Source organism: Annulohypoxylon maeteangense, assembly GCF_022496945.1.
Source record: "Annulohypoxylon maeteangense strain CBS 123835 unplaced genomic scaffold GGS22scaffold_3, whole genome shotgun sequence".
Classification (NCBI taxonomy): Eukaryota; Fungi; Ascomycota; class Sordariomycetes; order Xylariales; family Hypoxylaceae; genus Annulohypoxylon; species Annulohypoxylon maeteangense.
The window spans coordinates 2,331,111-2,350,533 of NW_025953250.1; the positions used below are offsets into that span (position 1 = coordinate 2,331,111).

General features: G+C 44.5%; 5 protein-coding genes across 5 annotated transcripts; 3 read left to right on the forward strand and 2 right to left on the reverse strand.

Moving 5' to 3' along the window:
• The first annotated feature begins 1,157 nt into the window (after positions 1-1,157).
• Positions 1,158-5,506, forward strand: GGS22DRAFT_155802 (P-loop containing nucleoside triphosphate hydrolase protein). Its single transcript, XM_047960269.1, has 5 exons — positions 1,158-1,569; positions 1,749-3,766; positions 3,890-4,024; positions 4,147-4,458; positions 4,512-5,506. Exons 1-5 carry the CDS (start codon positions 1,417-1,419, stop codon positions 5,263-5,265), a joined length of 3,372 nt encoding a protein of 1,123 aa, XP_047822241.1. The 5' UTR covers positions 1,158-1,416; the 3' UTR covers positions 5,266-5,506.
• A 2,664-nt stretch (positions 5,507-8,170) lies between these two features.
• GGS22DRAFT_198158 (uncharacterized protein) lies at positions 8,171-9,024 on the forward strand (the record flags this gene model as incomplete). The annotated part of the gene is made up of 3 exons (XM_047966100.1): positions 8,171-8,215; positions 8,291-8,532; positions 8,586-9,024. The coding sequence occupies 3 exons, from the start codon at positions 8,171-8,173 to the stop codon at positions 9,022-9,024; spliced, it is 726 nt and encodes a 241-aa protein (XP_047822242.1).
• Positions 9,025-9,406: 382 nt separating this feature from the next.
• On the reverse strand, positions 9,407-11,360 carry GGS22DRAFT_96870 (putative cytochrome P450). The gene is made up of 5 exons (XM_047968571.1): positions 10,996-11,360; positions 10,810-10,935; positions 10,598-10,751; positions 9,924-10,535; positions 9,407-9,867 (listed from the first exon to the last, which is right to left on the reverse strand). The coding sequence occupies exons 1-5, from the start codon at positions 11,197-11,199 to the stop codon at positions 9,449-9,451; spliced, it is 1,515 nt and encodes a 504-aa protein (XP_047822243.1). The 5' UTR covers positions 11,200-11,360; the 3' UTR covers positions 9,407-9,448.
• An 858-nt stretch (positions 11,361-12,218) lies between these two features.
• GGS22DRAFT_96868 (capsular polysaccharide synthesis protein-domain-containing protein) lies at positions 12,219-14,022 on the forward strand. Its single transcript, XM_047968570.1, has one exon. The coding sequence runs from the start codon at positions 12,570-12,572 to the stop codon at positions 13,839-13,841; it is 1,272 nt and encodes a 423-aa protein (XP_047822244.1). The 5' UTR covers positions 12,219-12,569; the 3' UTR covers positions 13,842-14,022.
• GGS22DRAFT_96867 (putative pentalenene synthase) lies at positions 14,023-15,857 on the reverse strand. The gene is made up of 6 exons (XM_047968569.1): positions 15,526-15,857; positions 15,228-15,357; positions 15,156-15,174; positions 14,633-15,099; positions 14,344-14,570; positions 14,023-14,286 (listed from the first exon to the last, which is right to left on the reverse strand). Exons 1-6 carry the CDS (start codon positions 15,726-15,728, stop codon positions 14,205-14,207), a joined length of 1,128 nt encoding a protein of 375 aa, XP_047822245.1. The 5' UTR covers positions 15,729-15,857; the 3' UTR covers positions 14,023-14,204.
• Positions 15,858-19,423: the final 3,566 nt, after the last annotated feature.

Sequence of the window (19,423 nt, forward strand, 5' to 3'; positions counted from 1 at the left end):
TTTAATAAATTTCAATACGAAAATCGTAAAAATATAAAAAAGTTTTTAAAATTTAATTTAAAATTTACCGTACTTAACATATAATAAAATTTAAATATATTTAAATAATATTAAAATTATATAAAAATTAAAAAATAACTTAATAATTTTTTTTTAATAAACTTATCGAAAGTTTTATTAAATTATTACCATTTATAATATAACGGTTAAATAATACTTAAAACATTATAATATTAAAAAAAACGAATTAACGAATAAATTAATTAAATAAAGCTTTAAATTACCGAAATTAAATAAAAATTATATCTCCATTACGTATAAAGCGAAATCGCGTATAATAAAAGCAAAAAAAATTACCCTAAAAACGTAATAAAACATCGTAAAAAAAAAACTTTTTAAACGTTACCGAAGCTAAAATTTAAGCTACTTATTAAATTATTACTTTTTTTTTTAAACTTTTTCTAAACTTATATTATATCATTATTTATTAATTTATATAAAATATAAAAACTTTAAATAATATTATAAAAAGTTTAAACATAAAAATATAAAGTTAAAATATTCTTACGAATAATTTAAAACCTTTAAACACTTAATATATTATAAAAAAGTTTACGCTTTATATAATAATTAACCCCTAAAACTAAAATAACACTTTATAAATAACGGAAAATTAACTTATTTTATAAAACTAATAAATAATTTAAAAGTTTTTAAAACTTTTACATATATTACTAATTATTATAACCGCATATACCCGCGTTATTAACGTATAAAATAAAATAAACATTAATATTTACATTTTTACATTATAAAATAAAAAAAAATAAAACATTACGAAAAAAATTAAGTTAAATAAATTACGAATATATAATAAAAATAAAAAAAAAAAAAATTTTAATTAATAAAAATTTAATTCTACTAATTAATATAATTAAAAACACTACTATTTTTCCTATATTACGCTTTACGTAAAAATTAAAATAATTTCTAAAACGAAGCTATAAAAAAACCGCGGCATTAAAATGTTAATATTTAAATATAAAAATTAAAAACGCTCAAAACGAACACCCTTAAAAACCAAAAAACTAAAAACTACCTTTAAATAACAGAAAAAAAAATATAACATAAAACGCTACGACGCACGTCCTCGAACATAAATTACTAAATAAGTTTTAAAAATTTTTATATTTTATCGTAAAATATAAGCCTTAACTTAGCACGCTCATTATGCCTTTAAGAAGGCTTTAGGATAACTATTACGCAACAGTCCCCCGGCGTTAATATCAACTACTATTACTACTACAATCTGAACCGGTTCCTGCCAACATCGGATATGGATTTATCGGCGCCAGCATCCTTATCTATTCCTCAATCGCTATTTCACAATCATTGTATTGGTATTTCCACCATAGGATGATATATATGATGCGCGCGTGTTTAGCAACGGCTATCTACATGAAGACTACAGAGGCTCGTGCGGCGGATGAAGGCGAAAACGCGTCGTTAACATTGATGAGCGCTGACATAGAACGTGTAATGAGGGGGTCTAAGTTCATGCATGAGCTTGTACGTTATATTTTCATTCTCGTTATCCCTTTACCTACCTCTACCGTACTACATCAATTCCACATCTATTGCCAGTTGAATGCGAACTTCAATCTTACCTCGTCTTAATTTCCAATGAGATCACTCTAAAACTTCACCATAGTAAATAAATATACATTGCTAACAAATTCCTCTCCTAGTGGTCAAATATAATTGAGGTTACTCTTGCTGCTTGGTTACTATACGGCTTGCTCGGCGCTGCTTTTGTAGCGCCCATAGTGGTTGTTTTAGTATGCGTTATCGGTACATCTTCCTTCATGAGATTCATGGACGAATCGCAAAAAAGATGGATGGTCGGTGTTCAGAAGCGTGTGGGGCTTACCTCTGGTGTTATCGGCAACATGAAAAATATAAAGATCTCTGGCCTCACGAATCCCATCGCCCGCTTCATCGAAAATCTTCGAGTAGACGAGTTACGAGCAGGGTCAAATTTCCGATCGCTAATTTTGATGTCCGCAGTCTTTGCTTATATACCACTCCTCCTATCCCCAGCGATAACCTTCGGGGTGGCTCAACGAAGCATGGATGCTACAAAATTGTTCACTTCGTTATCTTACCTATTACTCATGTCAAACCCCCTTAAAAACTTACTGGAAACATTACCTCTGATGGCCGCAGCAGTCGCTTGCCTAAGCCGTATAGAGAAATACTTAAAGAGTGAGGAACGTGACGATTACCGCGTCTTTACTGCTGGGTCGATAAGGGACACGGAAAAGACACCCCTTGATCAATCTGACAAGTCTCCGGTAGTCACGATAAAGAACGGCAGTTTCGGTTGGAAGATTAACAATATGGTCCTAAAAAATCTCGATATCGAAATCCCTAGAGGTTCTCTTACGATGGTTGTTGGACCGATTGCGTCAGGGAAGTCGACACTGTGTAGAACGCTCCTGGGGGAGATACCTCATAATCAAGGAACAGTAGCAATGGCTACCAAGCTTTCACGTGTTGGATATTGCGATCAAACACCATTCCTATCGAACGGCAGTATCAGAGATAACATCATAGGTTATTCGCCATTTGATGCGCAACGTTATGCCGAAGTTCTTGACGTAACCCTACTTAATACTGACTTCGAAACATTGCCACAGGCAGATAGGACTAATATTGGAAGCAACGGCATAACTCTTTCCGGAGGACAGAAGCAACGTGTCTCACTAGCAAGATGTCTTTACTTACAGTCTGACCTTTTGATAATGGACGATATTTTCAGCGGTTTAGATGCGGATACTGAAGACCAAGTTTTTCAACGTGTGTTTGGGGTAAATGGAATACTGAAACGACGACAAGCCACGGCCGTCTTATGCACACATTCCGTTCGCCATCTTCCGTCCGCCGCGCACGTTATCGCTCTAAGCACAGATGGTACCGTTGTCGAGCAAGGGACCTTCGGCGATCTCCTTGCTAATCAAAGCTATATCCATAGTCTTGGCGTCAAGCCCTCATCGACCAGCCATGCTTCCAGCGAAATTATTGAGTCTGACGACACTATTGAACCTCAACAAAACTTATTAGATCGAATACACACGGAAACTCCCGAACTGGGAGGAAACGACGAAGCGCGACTTAGTGGTGATACATCAGTATATATGGTGTACGTGAAAAGCATGGGAACAATGCTCGCCGTTGCATTATTCATTTTCGGGGTTCTTTTCGGCTTCTTCTACAATTTCCCGACAATATGGCTCACATACTGGTCAGCTGATGCCATTGCTACCAATCCCTCGCACTCATTCGGATACTATGCAGGGATCTACGCTCTACTCGGAGTTTGCGCCATCGTATCACTATTATGTCTTGGCACTTTACTCTACATAAATGTGATTACTCGATCCGGGGTCTCCCTCCATCACCACGCCCTACGAACCCTTATACACGCCCCTCTCAAGTTATTTACCACTACTGATCAAGGCATCATCACGAACCTATTTTCTCAGGATCTAAGCCTCATCGATAACGAGCTCCCTAGCGCCCTCACAAATGTTATATATACGGTATTCGTTGGCATAGGTCAGGCTGCCGTCATCGCTTCATCATCGCCATACCTAGCAATCAGTTATCCATTCCTGTTTGGTATGTTATATGTAGTTCAGAAGTTTTATCTTCGAACTTCAAGGCAGTTGAGGTTGTTAGACTTAGAAGCGAAGAGCCCGCTATAGTAAGTTAAATACCAGTGGCACATTTCCTACTGAAGGGTCAGGCTATATTTCTAGTCGAAGTTGCTTAATCTCAGCATTATACTCGTCACTATTCAATAGCCAGCTTCGCTAACACCGTGTAGCACTCATTTCCTTGACACTTCGAAGGGCATCGTGACACTTCGCGCCTTTGGGTTCATCGGCGAGGATCGTGCAAAGAACGTCTTCCTCTTGGATACATCGCAGCGACCTGCGTATCTTCTGACTATGGTCCAGCAGTAAGTTTTCTTAATATTCAATGCTTTCACCACTGGTGTGCGCTAGTCGTGTGTCAACTCACCAGTTCATCCATTGATCCACTGTCGCCACCTATCTATAAGAAACTAACACCAGATTAAAGATGGCTGAACTTTGTTCTTAATGTTGTCGTCGCTATTCTCGCTGTCATGCTCACCTCGCTCGCCGTCCGACTCCGTTCCAACTCCGGGTTCACCGGCGCGTCCTTGGTAACGCTGATGTCATTCGGGGAAATGCTATCTGGCGTAGTCATTTATTACACGGCTCTCGAGACTTCCCTCGGTGCTATCAGCCGGCTCAAAGCTTTCGATAAAACTGCGGAAACGGAGGTCAAGGACGAAGAAGATATCATACCACCGGAGGAATGGCCACAACGGGGTGAGATTGTGCTAAACGGTGTGTCAGCTAGTTACGAGTATGAACGATCTTCTTCTTCTCTATTGAATTGAGAACTGACGAACTGTACAGCAACGAGGTCGAAACCGAGATGCCGACCTTAGCCTTGAAAAATATTAAACTTAAAATACGCCCCGGGGAGAAAGTGGCAATTTGTGGACGTACCGGAAGTGGGAAATCGTCCCTAGTTGCCCTTCTACTCAAACTTCTCGATCCGATCAAGGAGACATGCGATGGTGTTGACATTGACAATACGCCACTCAATCGTATAGATCGCGCCACACTTCGCCAACGTATTATCGCCATACCTCAGGATGTCGTCTTCCTCCCGGATGGATCGACATTCCAAGAAAATCTCGACCCTTTTAATGTCTCCACCACCGCAGATGCTCAGGCCGTTCTCGAAGCGGTGGGTCTCTGGAACTTCATCCGTGATAAAGGTGGCCTCGAGGAGGGCATGTCGGTAAGTAACTTTAGTCAAGGCCAGCGACAGCTATTCTCTCTTGCCCGAGCGGTTCTTCGCAGACGCATTCGTGCGCGTAGCCTCGGGTTCGGTGGGGGCGGATCCGAGGGCGGGGTTCTACTTCTTGACGAGGTCAGCTCAAGCGTCGATCGGGAGACAGAGAAGACGATGCAGGAAGTGATTCGCGTCGAGTTTAAGGAGTATACGGTTGTCGCAGTAAGTCATCGCTTAGATATGATTATGGATTACAATCGCGTCGTTGTCATGGAGAAGGGCGAGATTGCCGAGGAGGGTAACCCTGCGCTGCTAGTCAAGGAACCGGGAACTAGATTCGGAGAATTGTGGAACGTCAGCGGGAACTAAATTTGCTTGGCGACCTCGATAAAACGTGCATGATGAGGGTCAACTTTGTTAGTATACCAACCTAGGACCTGGTTATTTAGCAAAATAATATCCTGCAAATGTAAACAATACTCACCGGTAGGTAGTCGTCGAAATCGCGTCGCAAGAATAGATGTAGACGCGACCGAGCAAAATGAATAAGTAATGAGTAAGTGTAATCAAGTGCATTCTTCTCCACGTCCTCAATTGAATGAAGATTGTGATGAAAAAAAAAAAAAAGATGGGTCGCGCGCAACCCGAGTTCCAAAAATAAGACATAATAAAATCCAAGCCAACTAGACCGCGCCGAAAGGAAATCCACAAGGAGGACACTGGCCTACACCTACTGCCCCACGATACCCGAAGATCTCGTGAGTAGATGCAAGATGGTCATATCTGAACCGCGCAGTTTCCTCTCGTCCAACAGTGCTGATCATACAATTCAAAACTGGGGAGATATCCGACGATGTACGGGAATTTATACCGCGCGGAAGGGTTAGGGTCAAACCAGCTGTAAATGCGCCAAGTGTGCCCCCCAGCAACTTCTTGAACCAGCATATGATACAATCTGTAACCTAACCCGAGGGCAGTAATGGAGTCCCCTTACCAACCGAACCGAGTGACTGCACAGTGGGCTAGCCGGCCCCGGGGGAGGGGCAGACCTGTCACGCATCGGCGCCGCAGCCGAGTAAAACACACACACGTGAGGTTGAGCTCGTCAGCTCGGTTTCTATGTGTATGCTACCCTAGGATACATCACATCAATGCAAGCAAAAAATAGCAAAGATGAGCGATGTAGAGCCTTCATGTTGCGTTGGAAAAAACCTTGCAACACGAGCCGCGAAATACAAAGATTGGCCCCATGGCCGCGAGGGAATTGTTCCCCTCGCAACCTTTGAGATGATACTATAGACTGAACAACCTAAAGGCCCCAGAGGGACCAGTAGGCTGGGGCGAAGTCAAACCTTTCAGTTTGGTCAACCCGGCCAGCTTGGATTTCTATGTAGGTATGGGGAAAGAAGAAAGAAAAAAGGAAAAGAAAACAAATCGCGGGGCGGAATTAAGTAGACTGGGGTGGGGTTGCGGGATCAGCCGTGCAGCGCGTGGGGTTCCTGGGCTAGGCCTAGTTTGGACGTTTTTGGTTTGAGGGAAATTTCCGATTGGTTAACCCCAGATTTCCGGCACTCAGGTTTTAAAAACAGCCCTACAATGTAACCCCAGGTACCTCTGACTATTTGCATCCCCCGCAATCATTCAACGCTTCAACTATACGTACATATCTGGGTACCTACATGTAGGTACACCGATTTATTTTGACTCATCACTTACATGTACATGTATCTATGTATCCTATAATCTCTATATACTTAGGTACCTAGTATTTCGTATGGCTTGCGTACGACTCGGGAGTATTCATGTACGTAGATACCTATCAATAAAGTCTCCATGCTCTCATTGAACCTTGGAAGTTTCGAGGTAATTTATCTGGTACCATAAGTACCTAGAAGGTACGTACCTATGAATACTCTGATACTGTACCTAGGTAAAGGTAAACTTTATATATTTGACAGCCTATAAATAACTTGCTTATGACTACATATGTACCTAGTATTTTTTCAACACTCATAATATTGGAACAAACTTATGATAAAAAATGACAGGAATAACTGGACTCATCCCTATTAAATATGAGGCTACTTCCTTCCTTCCATCTTTCTTTCATTAATCGATTATAGAAATCGCCGTCGATCGTGCCTAATTCAGCAATAGGCGACTGGCCAATTGCTACGGTTTTCCTCCTTTTTCTAGATACTAATACTATATATATTGTACCTACCTCTAATCCGATCATCGTTCTTTCCTACTTGTATTTCCCACTTGTACCTTTTAAGCCATATCACCCACGCCGTTACCCCGGTACTTGAGTTCTAGGAAGGAACGTTTTCTTGCACGGACCACTTCGTGGGTTTGCGGTTGCTTAACCGGTTGAATCGATTGTGCTCAATTGGCAACTGCTCCAAGCTTATGCTACCTCCTTCCCTAAAAACTTAATTTTTCACGCAAACATGTGTAAGAACCGGTAAATCGACTCATATATTAGAGCAAGTACCTAAGTACGGTTCTGTTCACAGCACTACTCCTACTGTTTAATGTACGGGTCAAGGTACATAGACAAAGTATTTTCTAGGTAACACAGGTATTTAAGCGGTCCGAGCTTCGACACTCCAAGCTGATTCGAAACCTGAACCCAATACTATATAACAAACGGTCACTCTGGAGAACTTAGACTTCTAAACATACAACCGATTCTCGAGTCCCTAAGAACCTCGTTTTTTTAACCAACTACCTAGCCATATAGAATCGGTCCAAGCCCTAACCATACCTTACCCCATCCCGTTAAATATTCAAGTTCTAAGTAAGACGTTCCTCCTATCCACCTGAACATTGTCAGCGGTGAGCCTTCGGTTCTTAAGTCACCAATTCTACCATATTTCTTCCCATTCGATCATTCGCCACAAATACTTCCACCACCCTTCTCAGTCGGCAACTCAGGAAATTTTATTCAAACGACATTTTTCTTTGCGGTCAGGCCCACCAGTTAGGTGCACTACTTTCAGTGCTTCTCGATTATCACACGGTACAAATAATCCATAATCCTAAGAGAAGGTATTTGATCCCACTAATCTTGCGCATTCCCAACCCCAATTCGTTCAACCCACGCAAGTTTTTCCAGGACAATTACCATTAGTACCAGAGATTAATATCTATTGACAGGTACCTTTCCAACATAACATCATTCCTACATTTCATTACAAAATACAAAATAACTCTCTTACAATACTCCTACTAACCATACTCTCATCCCAGATCATCAGGTACTAGCAAGATGTCTTCCGATATGGTAAACAAGGGAATGGCCCAGGTATTCACTGTAAGTTTTGCCCATATATCAAAATTGGAACATATCTATCTAATTAAATCAAAACTAATACATCTTTTCCTTTAGGGGCTGGGAATTTTACTCGGCGTTGGCCGAATTTCTAGCACCACCCATGAGGAGATTATGGCACTCCTCAATGCTGACCAAGGCTCCAACACGGGTAGCAGCATGGGATTTAGCACGGCGCCTAACTCTACTATTCACGGCCAAGTAAAGCGGGTGGAGATGGGAGAGATTCCCGCTGGATTTCCCCGTCCTGGAAAGGAGACTCCGGTCTCCGTTCAATCCCAGGATCTCCTCGAATTTCCGTAAGTTCTTCGTCAGCATTGACAGCTAATGGATATTCATTGACCTTGATTAGGGACGAGCCAGTGAAGCCTGCGCAGACCCTCCGTGCTCAACCTACCCAAAGTGCTCCTTCTAAGGAGACTAAGCTTATCTGCCCTTGGTGGTTTACTGAGGGTTACTCCTGCCGGGAGCATGACGAGGGCAAATGCCCTTTTTATCATGATAACATTGTCGGGGGTGTTAAGCACCCATTGATCTGCCACTTCTGGGCTGATGGGGGCAGATGCACAAAGAGCGACAATGATTGTCGCTTCGCTCACTACCCAGCACCCCATCGAATTCGTGCTCCGATGCCCTCAAAGAGGGGGTCTAAGAAGCTTCGTTCTTCCGCCACCGATGATGCGAGTCAGGTCGACCTAATGAAGACCTCACATAACGACTCGCAAGATGAGGAGGAGGACGACGAGTACTGGCACAACCGAGGCCGTGCTCGTCCCGGTCAGGAGTGGTAGGATGGCCATCTTTTCCACGGTCGCCGACATTGAGTACCAGTATCCAGTCACATCAAATCGCTCACCAACCTTCTTCAACATCATTCCACTCGTTCCCTCTCATAGATTTCCGCCAGCGGCGAACGAGTCAGTTGAAGAAGATGATATCTACTGGTTGTTCGGTTCCGATTAGACCCTAGAAAAGAACCATGTGGAAACGTCCCTCCAAAGATACCGAGATACTCTGATCCAGGCATAAACCGAGAATTAAAAATATATTAGAAATCCCCACAACGGCTTTAATGACAATGATAAATGGAGAGCTCGCTACCCAATTACCTTTACTAGAAATCGAAGTCAAATAAGGTCCTTTTAAGACGAATTAAAGATAAAAATAAAAGTTGAGTGTGTTAATTCCATTTTATGTAACTTGCTACCTACAGTCCTACCGGATCTTCTTAAATAACACCATTTTGGTGGGATCCGCCAGGACGTTAACTTCGAACATAAAGTTCTTAGGTCTCCCGACAACGCCATCCTCGAATTTAATATCATAATGAGAGAGTATGTAGGCAAGAATAATCTTGATCTGGTTGCTGGCGAAAAACCTACCTGGGCACGCATCTTTTCCGAATCCGAACTGCATACTATCGTACGTCGGACTCGCGAACTGGAATCTGTTAATATCCTCGGGCGTTCGGTTGCGGAGCTTATAAAACCGGAATCCATCGAAGGCGTGCGGGTTTCCCCAATCTTGTGGCGTCTCATCTAGGATGTTGGTGTTGCACTGCACGATAGTGCCCGCGGGGATATGGAAGCCGTTAGATAAAGTAATGGGGATCATGGCTTTGCGCTGATATGTAGCTGTATGCGCCTCATTAGTATTAAATAGCCACTAAGTACCCAATCAATCAACTTACCAACCGAGGGCGGACTGTGCCTTTGAGATTCCTTCATAAAACTGTCCAGCATTTTCATTTGTGTAAGATGTTGCTTCTGGAGGACACCCTTGCTGTCCTTGGTCACCTCCAGTATCTCGTTTCGGAGCGGCTCCACGTATTCTGGTCTGGCTGCGAGGTCGTATAGGGCATGGATAATGGCAAGACGCGTGGTATGTATCGCGGCCGTCGCGGTGAGCATTTGCAGGTTGGCGAGCTCCTTATTGTTAAAGGAATTGTCTCCAGTTTTCCGTGCGCGCTCTTGCATCCATCGGATCATGTCATTGTGGGGTGACGAGTCTGGATCGGCGGGTTCTGCGAGTCTTCTATTAAGCTCAGGTAAAAGCAGGTCAAGGGCTCGTTGGTGGTCGCCGCGAATCTGCGTCATCTCCGGTACGAAATACTGGGCGATGGGCCGCAGGTACGGATGCCACTGCTTCAGCTTCTCGCCGCCTGTCATGACGTCTATCGCAAATTTCGTGCTGCAGTCCAGCCACTCCTCGCTTCGGCACATCGGATAACCGACGAAGATCCGAGCCGAAGCCTGGGCTACGACACGCAGGAGTTTATCGTGGAGGTCAATTGGCGTCCAATCTTCAGCACCCGTTAGCGATTTTTGCTTTGGAGATATTTAAGCGGAGGCGGCGGGGCTGTACCTTCACATGCCGGAAATTGAGTCTCGAAACAGAATGCAACTTCTTGCTCGACATCTCCGACGAACGTGCCCAAATTCCTGTTAAGATCGATTTTGATCGCGCCCAGCATAATATCACTTTCGTGATCGATGGTGGTGTAATGCCCGATATGTCGCTAAAAGCCAGACAGTCAACCATCGGCACCCAACTCGAGCTTCTCCGCGGCAACTCACATCAGCCAAAGCCTTCATCCCGCTCGCCTCATGCCGACTATAATCTTTCAAATCTTGCGCATATTTTCTCGGGAGGAAAACCCTGGGTCCATCGGGAGTGACGACTTGGAAGATTGCATCTTTGAACTAGAATGAATCAGTCAGCTCGTCGACGTCAAACCCAACTTTCCGCATCGGAAACTCAACTTTTTCGTATCCTTCGCGTAAAACCGCATCCGCTTCTTGCACATATCGATTCTTGAGAACGTTGACATCTCCAGCCTCGGCACCTACAACCGGGACATTGAACGACCTCGGTTTTCGAAGCCACTTCGAGATGACGGCGACGACGAATATCGTCGCCGCCGTGAGCGTGGACACCCATATCGTCGGCAAGTGAAGTGACGCCATCTCTAGCCAAGACGACTCGAAGCTAGAAAGATACCTAATACCCAGTAATAAGTATGAATTATCAACCTCTCTGCGCTGCCCGTCTCAAGAACCCCCCTTCGTATTCTTCACTCACGCATACGACAGCCACCTAATAAGCCAATCCCACGTGTGCACAAATAAGCAAGCCAAGATCCAAGCATCGGAAGAACCCCGCGTGGGAAAGCCTCGCAGTGATATCCATATCACCTAAGCAGAAAAGGCACAAAAAACAAAAAAGAAACCCCCCAAAGAAAGGATATTCAGGGTCTCCCTGTCGGTGGAAGGATCGACAATCCCACGCACTAGCCTGTGCAGTAGCGGCTTCTTCGCCCTGCTAGACAGCGCAAGGAATCCCCGACGAGCACGTTGCGGCGCTGCAACGTCACATGCCTTAGGTGGGAATCCGCCACTAATATCGCCTGTATCCTCCGCTGACCCAGCCAGCGACTGCAGCGCTGCACCGTGCCACGTATCAGCAGGAGCAGATCCCCCACCACCGCCACTACCACCACTACTACCACCACCACCATCGCTGTCTCGCTGCCGCTGCTGCTACGTCTTACGCCCCGATTTCGAGGGAGCGCTGTTATCTCGCGCGAACCCGTAAGCCTGGGTCGGGAAAGAGCCGGTCGCGAGGTTGGCTGCATGGGTTCGATGTCAATTGGGATTCGAGATAGATATCGTACCTAGATACGACATCTCCAGGACTATCTAGAAGGAACATGCTAACACGAAGCCGGTGCCTGGCAGCTTATTCAGCGCCAACTCCCTATCGAGTATCTATCTGCGATGCGATTTTAGCTTGTTGTCATCCCTACATACCTAGCAACTCGTACGGTTACTTCCAAGGTCCTACAGCATGTATGTACCTATCGTATAAGGCTTTCTCTTATGACCGGGAATCTACGTGCTAAGCATGCTCTTCAACGCCATCCGATCCCTCGCTGACATGGTTCGCGCGTGCGGGGACGAGGTGTCGGGGTGGCCTTGTCGCTAGTGACTAAGTGGCTTGATCTTGGTCTTGGAAGCGTATTCTTATCCGCTACGGAGGTTACGGTACGAAGCGAAACATCCGGGGTCGTTTACTGCGAAAGGAAGCCGGTTGATCTTCGCGCGCGCGCGCCCCTATTCTCCGCATTGATTTTCCGCATTACGGCGATGTCTTAGCGGCGTCGCAGATGTCGTTGGAAGATGGTTTTTTTTTGTGCCTCTGCCTCTCTTCGGGATATTTATGTACGCTGCCTTTCCCGTCGCGCTTTTGTGCGGCCTGCATGTGCGACATATCTCGCGTTACAGCGCTGCGGTGACGACATATTTATAAATTAATTCGTAGCCGCCTCCGAACTGCGATGGCTCCCTCCGCGATTGAGGTTACCCCACAACAACAATCGGGTGTCGCGCCCGCGGATACAAGCAATGTTGGGGTTCCTCCAGGCCTAAAACTGATTCCAAGTGAAAAGCTTGATCCGCGCGGTGATGAGGAAATCGCGGTATGGCTTCAGACCCGCCATCCCGTCACGTCGGACAAGAATGTTTGGGCGTACTGGCATACAGGATACGCGAATATGCCGCCCTGGGTCCAACGGAATGTCATCAATTGGGTTCGCAGACTAGGTCCAGATTGGACTGTCCATTTGCTTGATCGAGTAGATGGGTCTGAGACGAATGTTAGTCATTTTGTCGATGATTCGTTCTTCCCCGAATGCTTCAAGAACAACACGATGGATGGTCCTACAGTGGGGCCGCATTCCGGGGATCTCGTGCGTCTCCCCTTGCTCTGGCTTTATGGGGGTGTCTGGATCGATGCTGGTTCATTCCTATTCCGACATGTCGATGATATTTGCTGGAAGAAGATCGAGGATCCGGAGTCTCCGTACGAAATGGCGGGTTTCGTGATTGAGATGCGTCCAGGGGTTGAAATCATGTTAAACGGTTTCATTGCCACTAAGCGCAGTAACCCATTCATTAAGCGTTGGATGGAAATATTCAAGGAACTCTGGAATGGTGTAACAAATGTTCATGGTTTCCATAAGCATCCATTGTTAAGACATCTCCCAATGCTGTGTCCGCCTACGGATAAGCTGAATTTACCCCCTCAGGGGCTCAATGTCGTGATGGAGCAGTTCACCGACTACATGTCTCAAATAATGAGTTTCGAACGACTTCGGAAACTCATTGACCCATCAGACGGCTTCAACGGACCCGAGTACTACTCAAATAAGATGTTCCTGTGCTCAGCACTTCAGGAGACATTCTATTTTCAGCGGGTAACGGAATGGTCGGGTACCAGGCAGTTCAACCTGCTCACGACCAAGCGCAAGGGTGACGGTGTTATCAAGGACGAGAATTGGCATGCTGCGGAGAACTTCGTTCACGATGCTCTCGCTAACACAGCCACCATGAAACTATCGCACGGCCCCCCTGGCGCCTTGGACTCGTTCCTGGCAGACCTGTGGGACTCGGAAGAGCACCACAGCAAAGATAACGAGGACGGCACTTTTGCGGCGTACTTGAGGTACGGAAGCGTGCACTTTGATCAGACGCGGGAGATGGTCCCGATAAAGATGGGATGGCCTGAGGAGGAAGTGTTAGAAGCAGGTGTTCTCGAGCCAAAGAAGTAACCCGTAGTGGCATTCATTCGTCAAGGAAGGAAAATATATATAGTGCAATATATTCAAGGATATTTTTGCTTCAATCTAAGTAATGATGGTCTGAGTCGCTTATAGATAGATACATGTTGAAAAAGAAATAGTGTCAATCTAAAAATTGGTATTTGTAAGGACTGACAAGCGAGGAAGAGCGCCGGAGTACCCGATGGAAAAATAAGATCCACACTTTTATGAGAAACGTGATGCGGAAAACAATCTAACTAACGTATAGTAATATGCAAAATTGCCCCCCTGAGATGCTACTATCGACATCGTGGGTCGAAAATAACATGGGAATTAGCACCCGGCAAGGACGGTTAGACGACACCGTCATCTTCAGTTCACGAATGACAAATCCAGCAAGACCTCCCATTTATCATTTACCTGTGTCTGCTTGAAGTATCTCTCACATGAGTAACTATTGACAGTTAGTCGACCTGCTATTATTGGCTCGTTACGACGTCGTAGCACGTACCTCCAGAACGCCGTACCGGTAGCCAATCTTTGGCATCCACGGACATATTCTCTGATGTCATCATTCAACTTCTCGTCATCTTCGCTCCACGGAAGCCTCCGCTCTGCCGCGACGCAGATTGCGTAGTGCTCCCGAATCAGATCCAGAACCTTGTCGACGGCACCTTTAAGCGACAGGCTGTATTTGTTCATGAAAAGGAGAACAATATTCTCCAATTGTGAGTCGCGCTGTAGTTTCTTGTTAGTCGCGTGGATTGTATTCATGCTATGATTCAGGGGGTAGAACGTACAAATTCTTTTTGTAGAGACAACACATCATTGAGTAGCACAGTGAGCTTGGTGCACTCTTGGACGATGCTTTCCATGGCTTCGTGTCTGCGAACGTACTCAGGCAGCTCAAACTCCATAGCATATTCATTTTGTGTGATGCTTGGGATAACTCCGACGTCATCTGACCGGATCTTGAAGTGATACCATGGGTCTGGTAAATGTTCTCCTTGGCGAACCTGCTGTTGCCTTCCGACGCCGTTGATGTAGTCGTGAAGCTCAAGTCGGAGTCTCTCCGTAGATGCAGGACCAAGGCCTGCGCGGAAATCTCTTAGGATGGGGTATAGCATCTCAATCGTCCCCCGAATATTTGGAGGAGGTGTGTAGTTGGGGTTCGGTCCAAGACAGTCATCAACACACTTGTTGGTCTCTTCGCAACATATCCGAGTACCTTCCTTATCTTCAGTCAGTTCTCCTCCAGTGTCGATCTCTAATTGAAAGTTAGTCTGCCTCTTATGAATTCTTCATTCATGATGTTATGCATACCATCATCCCAGAAGAATATCTGTATCAGACTGTTAGCTTGCTTAGACTCATATTGAGGCCAGGGGAACATACCCAATAAAGAAATTTTGATATAACGAGCATGCTTTCTCTCTTCTTGCACTCAGGATAGTATACGGCCGTTAAAAATGTGTAATTCCCTCGGGCACGATGCTTCGCCTTCTTCTTCTCGGCAATATTGACGCTATGATCAGCTGTTAGTAAATAAATTCTTAGTGACTTAAAGATTATACATGTGATAATTTGTGAGGATCAGACCTCTACACCAGCACACGTGAACCCTTGTCAAGTCTAGAATTGAACCCCTTTACACCAGAACACTATGAAATCGCGACAGTGAAATTAGACTTACGTCAACAGCCACTCGTCTATCTCTTTATTGACCTCATCAACATCTGGATGGACTTGACTTGGCCATGCTGGCATCAAAGACAATATGCTTGGGACCAGAATCTTCTGGTTTAGTGCTCTCTTGATGAGAATCTTGCGCTCATCCGCTGGAGCAATTTTAATATCAGTCGTAGACGACCAGATGTGATCAATATCGGGAGCCATGATTATTATGAGAAGAATGCAAGTCGAGTAGAGAATTCAGAGCCAGAAATTGTCGTTTCAGTTGTCCTTTTTGTTCGAGGGGATTTATATACACCTAGGTAGGTAGGTAAACTCAAGAGCCCGAGACGAGATCTATATAGTTCTCGATACCATCGCGAGGCACAGCTAACCGTTAGATAATCCGTCTTTGTGGAGATATTCTTGTCTAACTAACAAGGCAGTTTAGACTAACACAACACTAGGCTGTGACATCACAAGTATGGCCTATGTGGTTACAATCAAGGCTGCATCCTTCAACCGAATGTCACCTATGCACATGTGCATGAGTGTACGGGTAGCCGAGAGGCTCGCGTGGTTCAACAAGGACGGTGAGTCAGCGTTTTGCGAGCTCTATATCTGATATGGATTTACTTTCTGTCACCATAGGGCAGGTACCTGGGATCCTTTCTGGGTTCAAAAGAGGCTGTGGTGTCATCTGATGTTACGAGGTAAGTACCGGTACCTAGTGCCTGTTCCGTACGAACATACTTGGGTCATCGGAACCTTTCCGAAAGGTACATTGTTTATGGACGTGACTGACTCCTGGCAAGGATCCTTCGGAAGGGCCAGGCCTCTAGAAAACATAGATTTGGATCCAATGGATGGCCAGATTTCGTCGACCTACAAAATCTGGAGTGACAGTAGGATGAGCCGGTCTTGTCACTACGAGTTTAACAAGGTTACTAAGTACAATCCTTCCGACCTTTCAGTATTATAAGGAGCTGAATATACTCTTATCACTACGAAAGATAGTAGGATTAATAGTATAACCCCACTAGGTAGGTAGGCAATGCCCAGAAAAGACAGGCTAGGATTAACAGTCCTTCGCTACTATACGGGACTGCTTGCGTCAACTACTACTAGGTACCACCTAACCAGTATACTACCTACCTGGTAGTATATAGGGTCTAACGTTACAGGCCGTCTTCCCATAAGATAGAGGATCACTATCTCCGCGCCTTGCCCGACACTCGTCTGGGACTGATATAGTGGATCGAGCATAAAGGAAAAATAGATGGAGAGAAAATAGACCCAGAAAGATCTTGGTGGGTCCTTTTGCCCCACTGTCGCTGCGCTATATCGAGTTTCTAAGCTCAGCATAAAATTAAAATCACGAATTCCAAGATGATAGTAGTCCCAAATAGGAAGATCTCCCGCCCGCGATGTCACAGGCAAAAGCTTATTATAAGTAAGTTAATGTGCTAATGGATAGTAGGATGGTAGGTAGCTATGTCTTAAAATAAAAAACGTAACATTTTTAGGTAAAACTATGAGGTTTAACGTTGTCTTTACTATTCATACCCTTGAGTCACTCGATCTCCTTTTCCTGTTCTACCCACCTAGGTATGCAAAGCAAATCCGGCAGGCATGCGAGGTTGATCTAAACCCTTAAAACTGACACATGCATTCTACAGTAATCGGAATACGACACCTGACTAAATTTCATATGAAACTCACCAATAAAAATACTTGGCGGACGTGGGAGAAGTATGTCGAAGTCCAGCCCTAAGCGCCGAACCATACGTAGGACCTGCGTGGAACTGTGTAACATTAAAGGTCCGGGTAACCGGGGGCAGTGTGATTCAAGAAATGTCAGGTCATTCATATTCTGATCTCAGCTGTCAAGTGTTATACTACTAAGTATAACATATGTAACTTCTTTTTTAATCACATCACTGTATTTATAAAGATTAAGTAGGTAGGTAGGGAGATACTAATATAGTGAATAAGTAAAGAATTACGTGTATCTGATATAACTGACGTTAAAAACTCATATTACTATGATAAATGCCATAAAAAGAAAACTATCGTATTATAATAATATCAAGGAATTATGATAGCGATGGAGGCCACCAATGATAGTGTTACATACAAGCGGATACCCACTAGGTACCTACCCTGATAGAAAGCGTCGTCAGTGCTTGCGAAGAAGAACCATCGAAGGCATGTCAGAAGGATTGGTGAGGAGGGGAGGACTCGGCGTATCTACCTACAAATCGCTCACTTATTAAGCGAGAGTTCCGACGGCTTGGGCTTGGCTTACTTGACCCCTGCTTTTGCCTTTCCTTCTTGGTAATATGCGTAGGTAAAGACGCAGCTCTATCGATAGCCCTATTGATCTACATAGTACTATGTGTAACCAAATATTCTACATGACGAAATTACCGAAAAACGAGCCGGATCAAATATGGTGTCCGGATCCGCCAGGGCGTTCTAAACAGAAAATCCCGGTGCATATCAGCTGTGATATATGCATGGTTTCATTAATCTATACCAAAGTTAGATCTCATCTGGTTGACGCGTGGGTCAAATCCCTGCAAGGGTCGGTTCTGAGATGCTTTTGGCAGCCTTAACGTTTCTCGCGTCATCAAATTGGAACTCCGAACCTTTGCAAGAGTTCGGTACTCAGCTGGAGATCCGCAAATCATATCTCACCGAGGTCAGGTTCCCGATTACTCCGCAAATTGACTGACCGCCACTGATTTCGTCAGCCACTAACACTAGAAAGTACCTACACTTCACGATGGCTTGTACGTTGATGGCGATAATTGGTAAATTATTTATTGCCACTGGGGGCTGTCACCAACAGTCTGACCTTTTTTTTCTACTTTTTGCAGTAACATGTTCGTCTACGGGCATATCCCCATGCTTCAATAGGTACGTGACACGACATAATAATGTAAATTTCATCACCAACAAAGCCACTTTCGGAGATGGGAGACCTCTTCTGGAAGTTAGCTGATACATATGGAAATACAAAAATGTCACATGCGATGTCTTGCCAAGGGTTGAGCTTCTAGAACATATCTATGTACCTACATGCCACTATCTTCTTAGACGAGCGGTCGAGCTCACATCAGCAGGTCTACCGGTATCGTGTTTTTTACGACATAATCTCACAGAAGGAAAGAATCCTTTACGAACTGGCGGGGGGAGGCGTTCAATCCTTTCACAGCCCGTATCTTAAATAGCTTGGGTAGTACCTATTTGAAAACAAGGCAGATACTTGAGTCCTAGAAAGTTAGGACGGAGTCGAAAATAGAAATAACACCTCCATCCAGATTACTAATCGGCTGACTTCAATATCACTAACCATTCCAACACGTTATCTAGCTCCAGTGTGCCGTGGATTGCCGTCCAAATAGTTTGCCGGGATGTTACTAGGCAACTAGTACTAATGTAAGCCAATTCGAGAATGGCGAATAAGTATATTAATCTGATCACGCTTAACAGCGAAAATGCCGTGAATCAGTATCTGGATACCTGGAACCTACACTCGAAGTCTTGAAATAGGAGTGACGCACGAGCCATGAGCTCGGATTTAAGTACTTACCCCTTTTCTCTGATACCTTAAATCACTGCCGCAAGACAGCACTGGCCTTAACCTTTATCAACAGTTACAAATCATTCCAATAGCATTAATTAGTTATTCATGTAGTCTAATGTTTTTCACTTAAGAAGAGCTATATTTTGGGGTTAGGTTCGATTAACAAATAAAGAGACCTGGGTCCTATCAGAAATTCTCCGACGCGGGAATCTGACCCCAACGATGCTCCCCGGGGTGAGGCTTTCGGGGATAACACCCGGAGAACTTCAATACCACCTTGTGGTGCATGTAAAATGCACATAAACATGCTTCATTAATTTCTACTTTT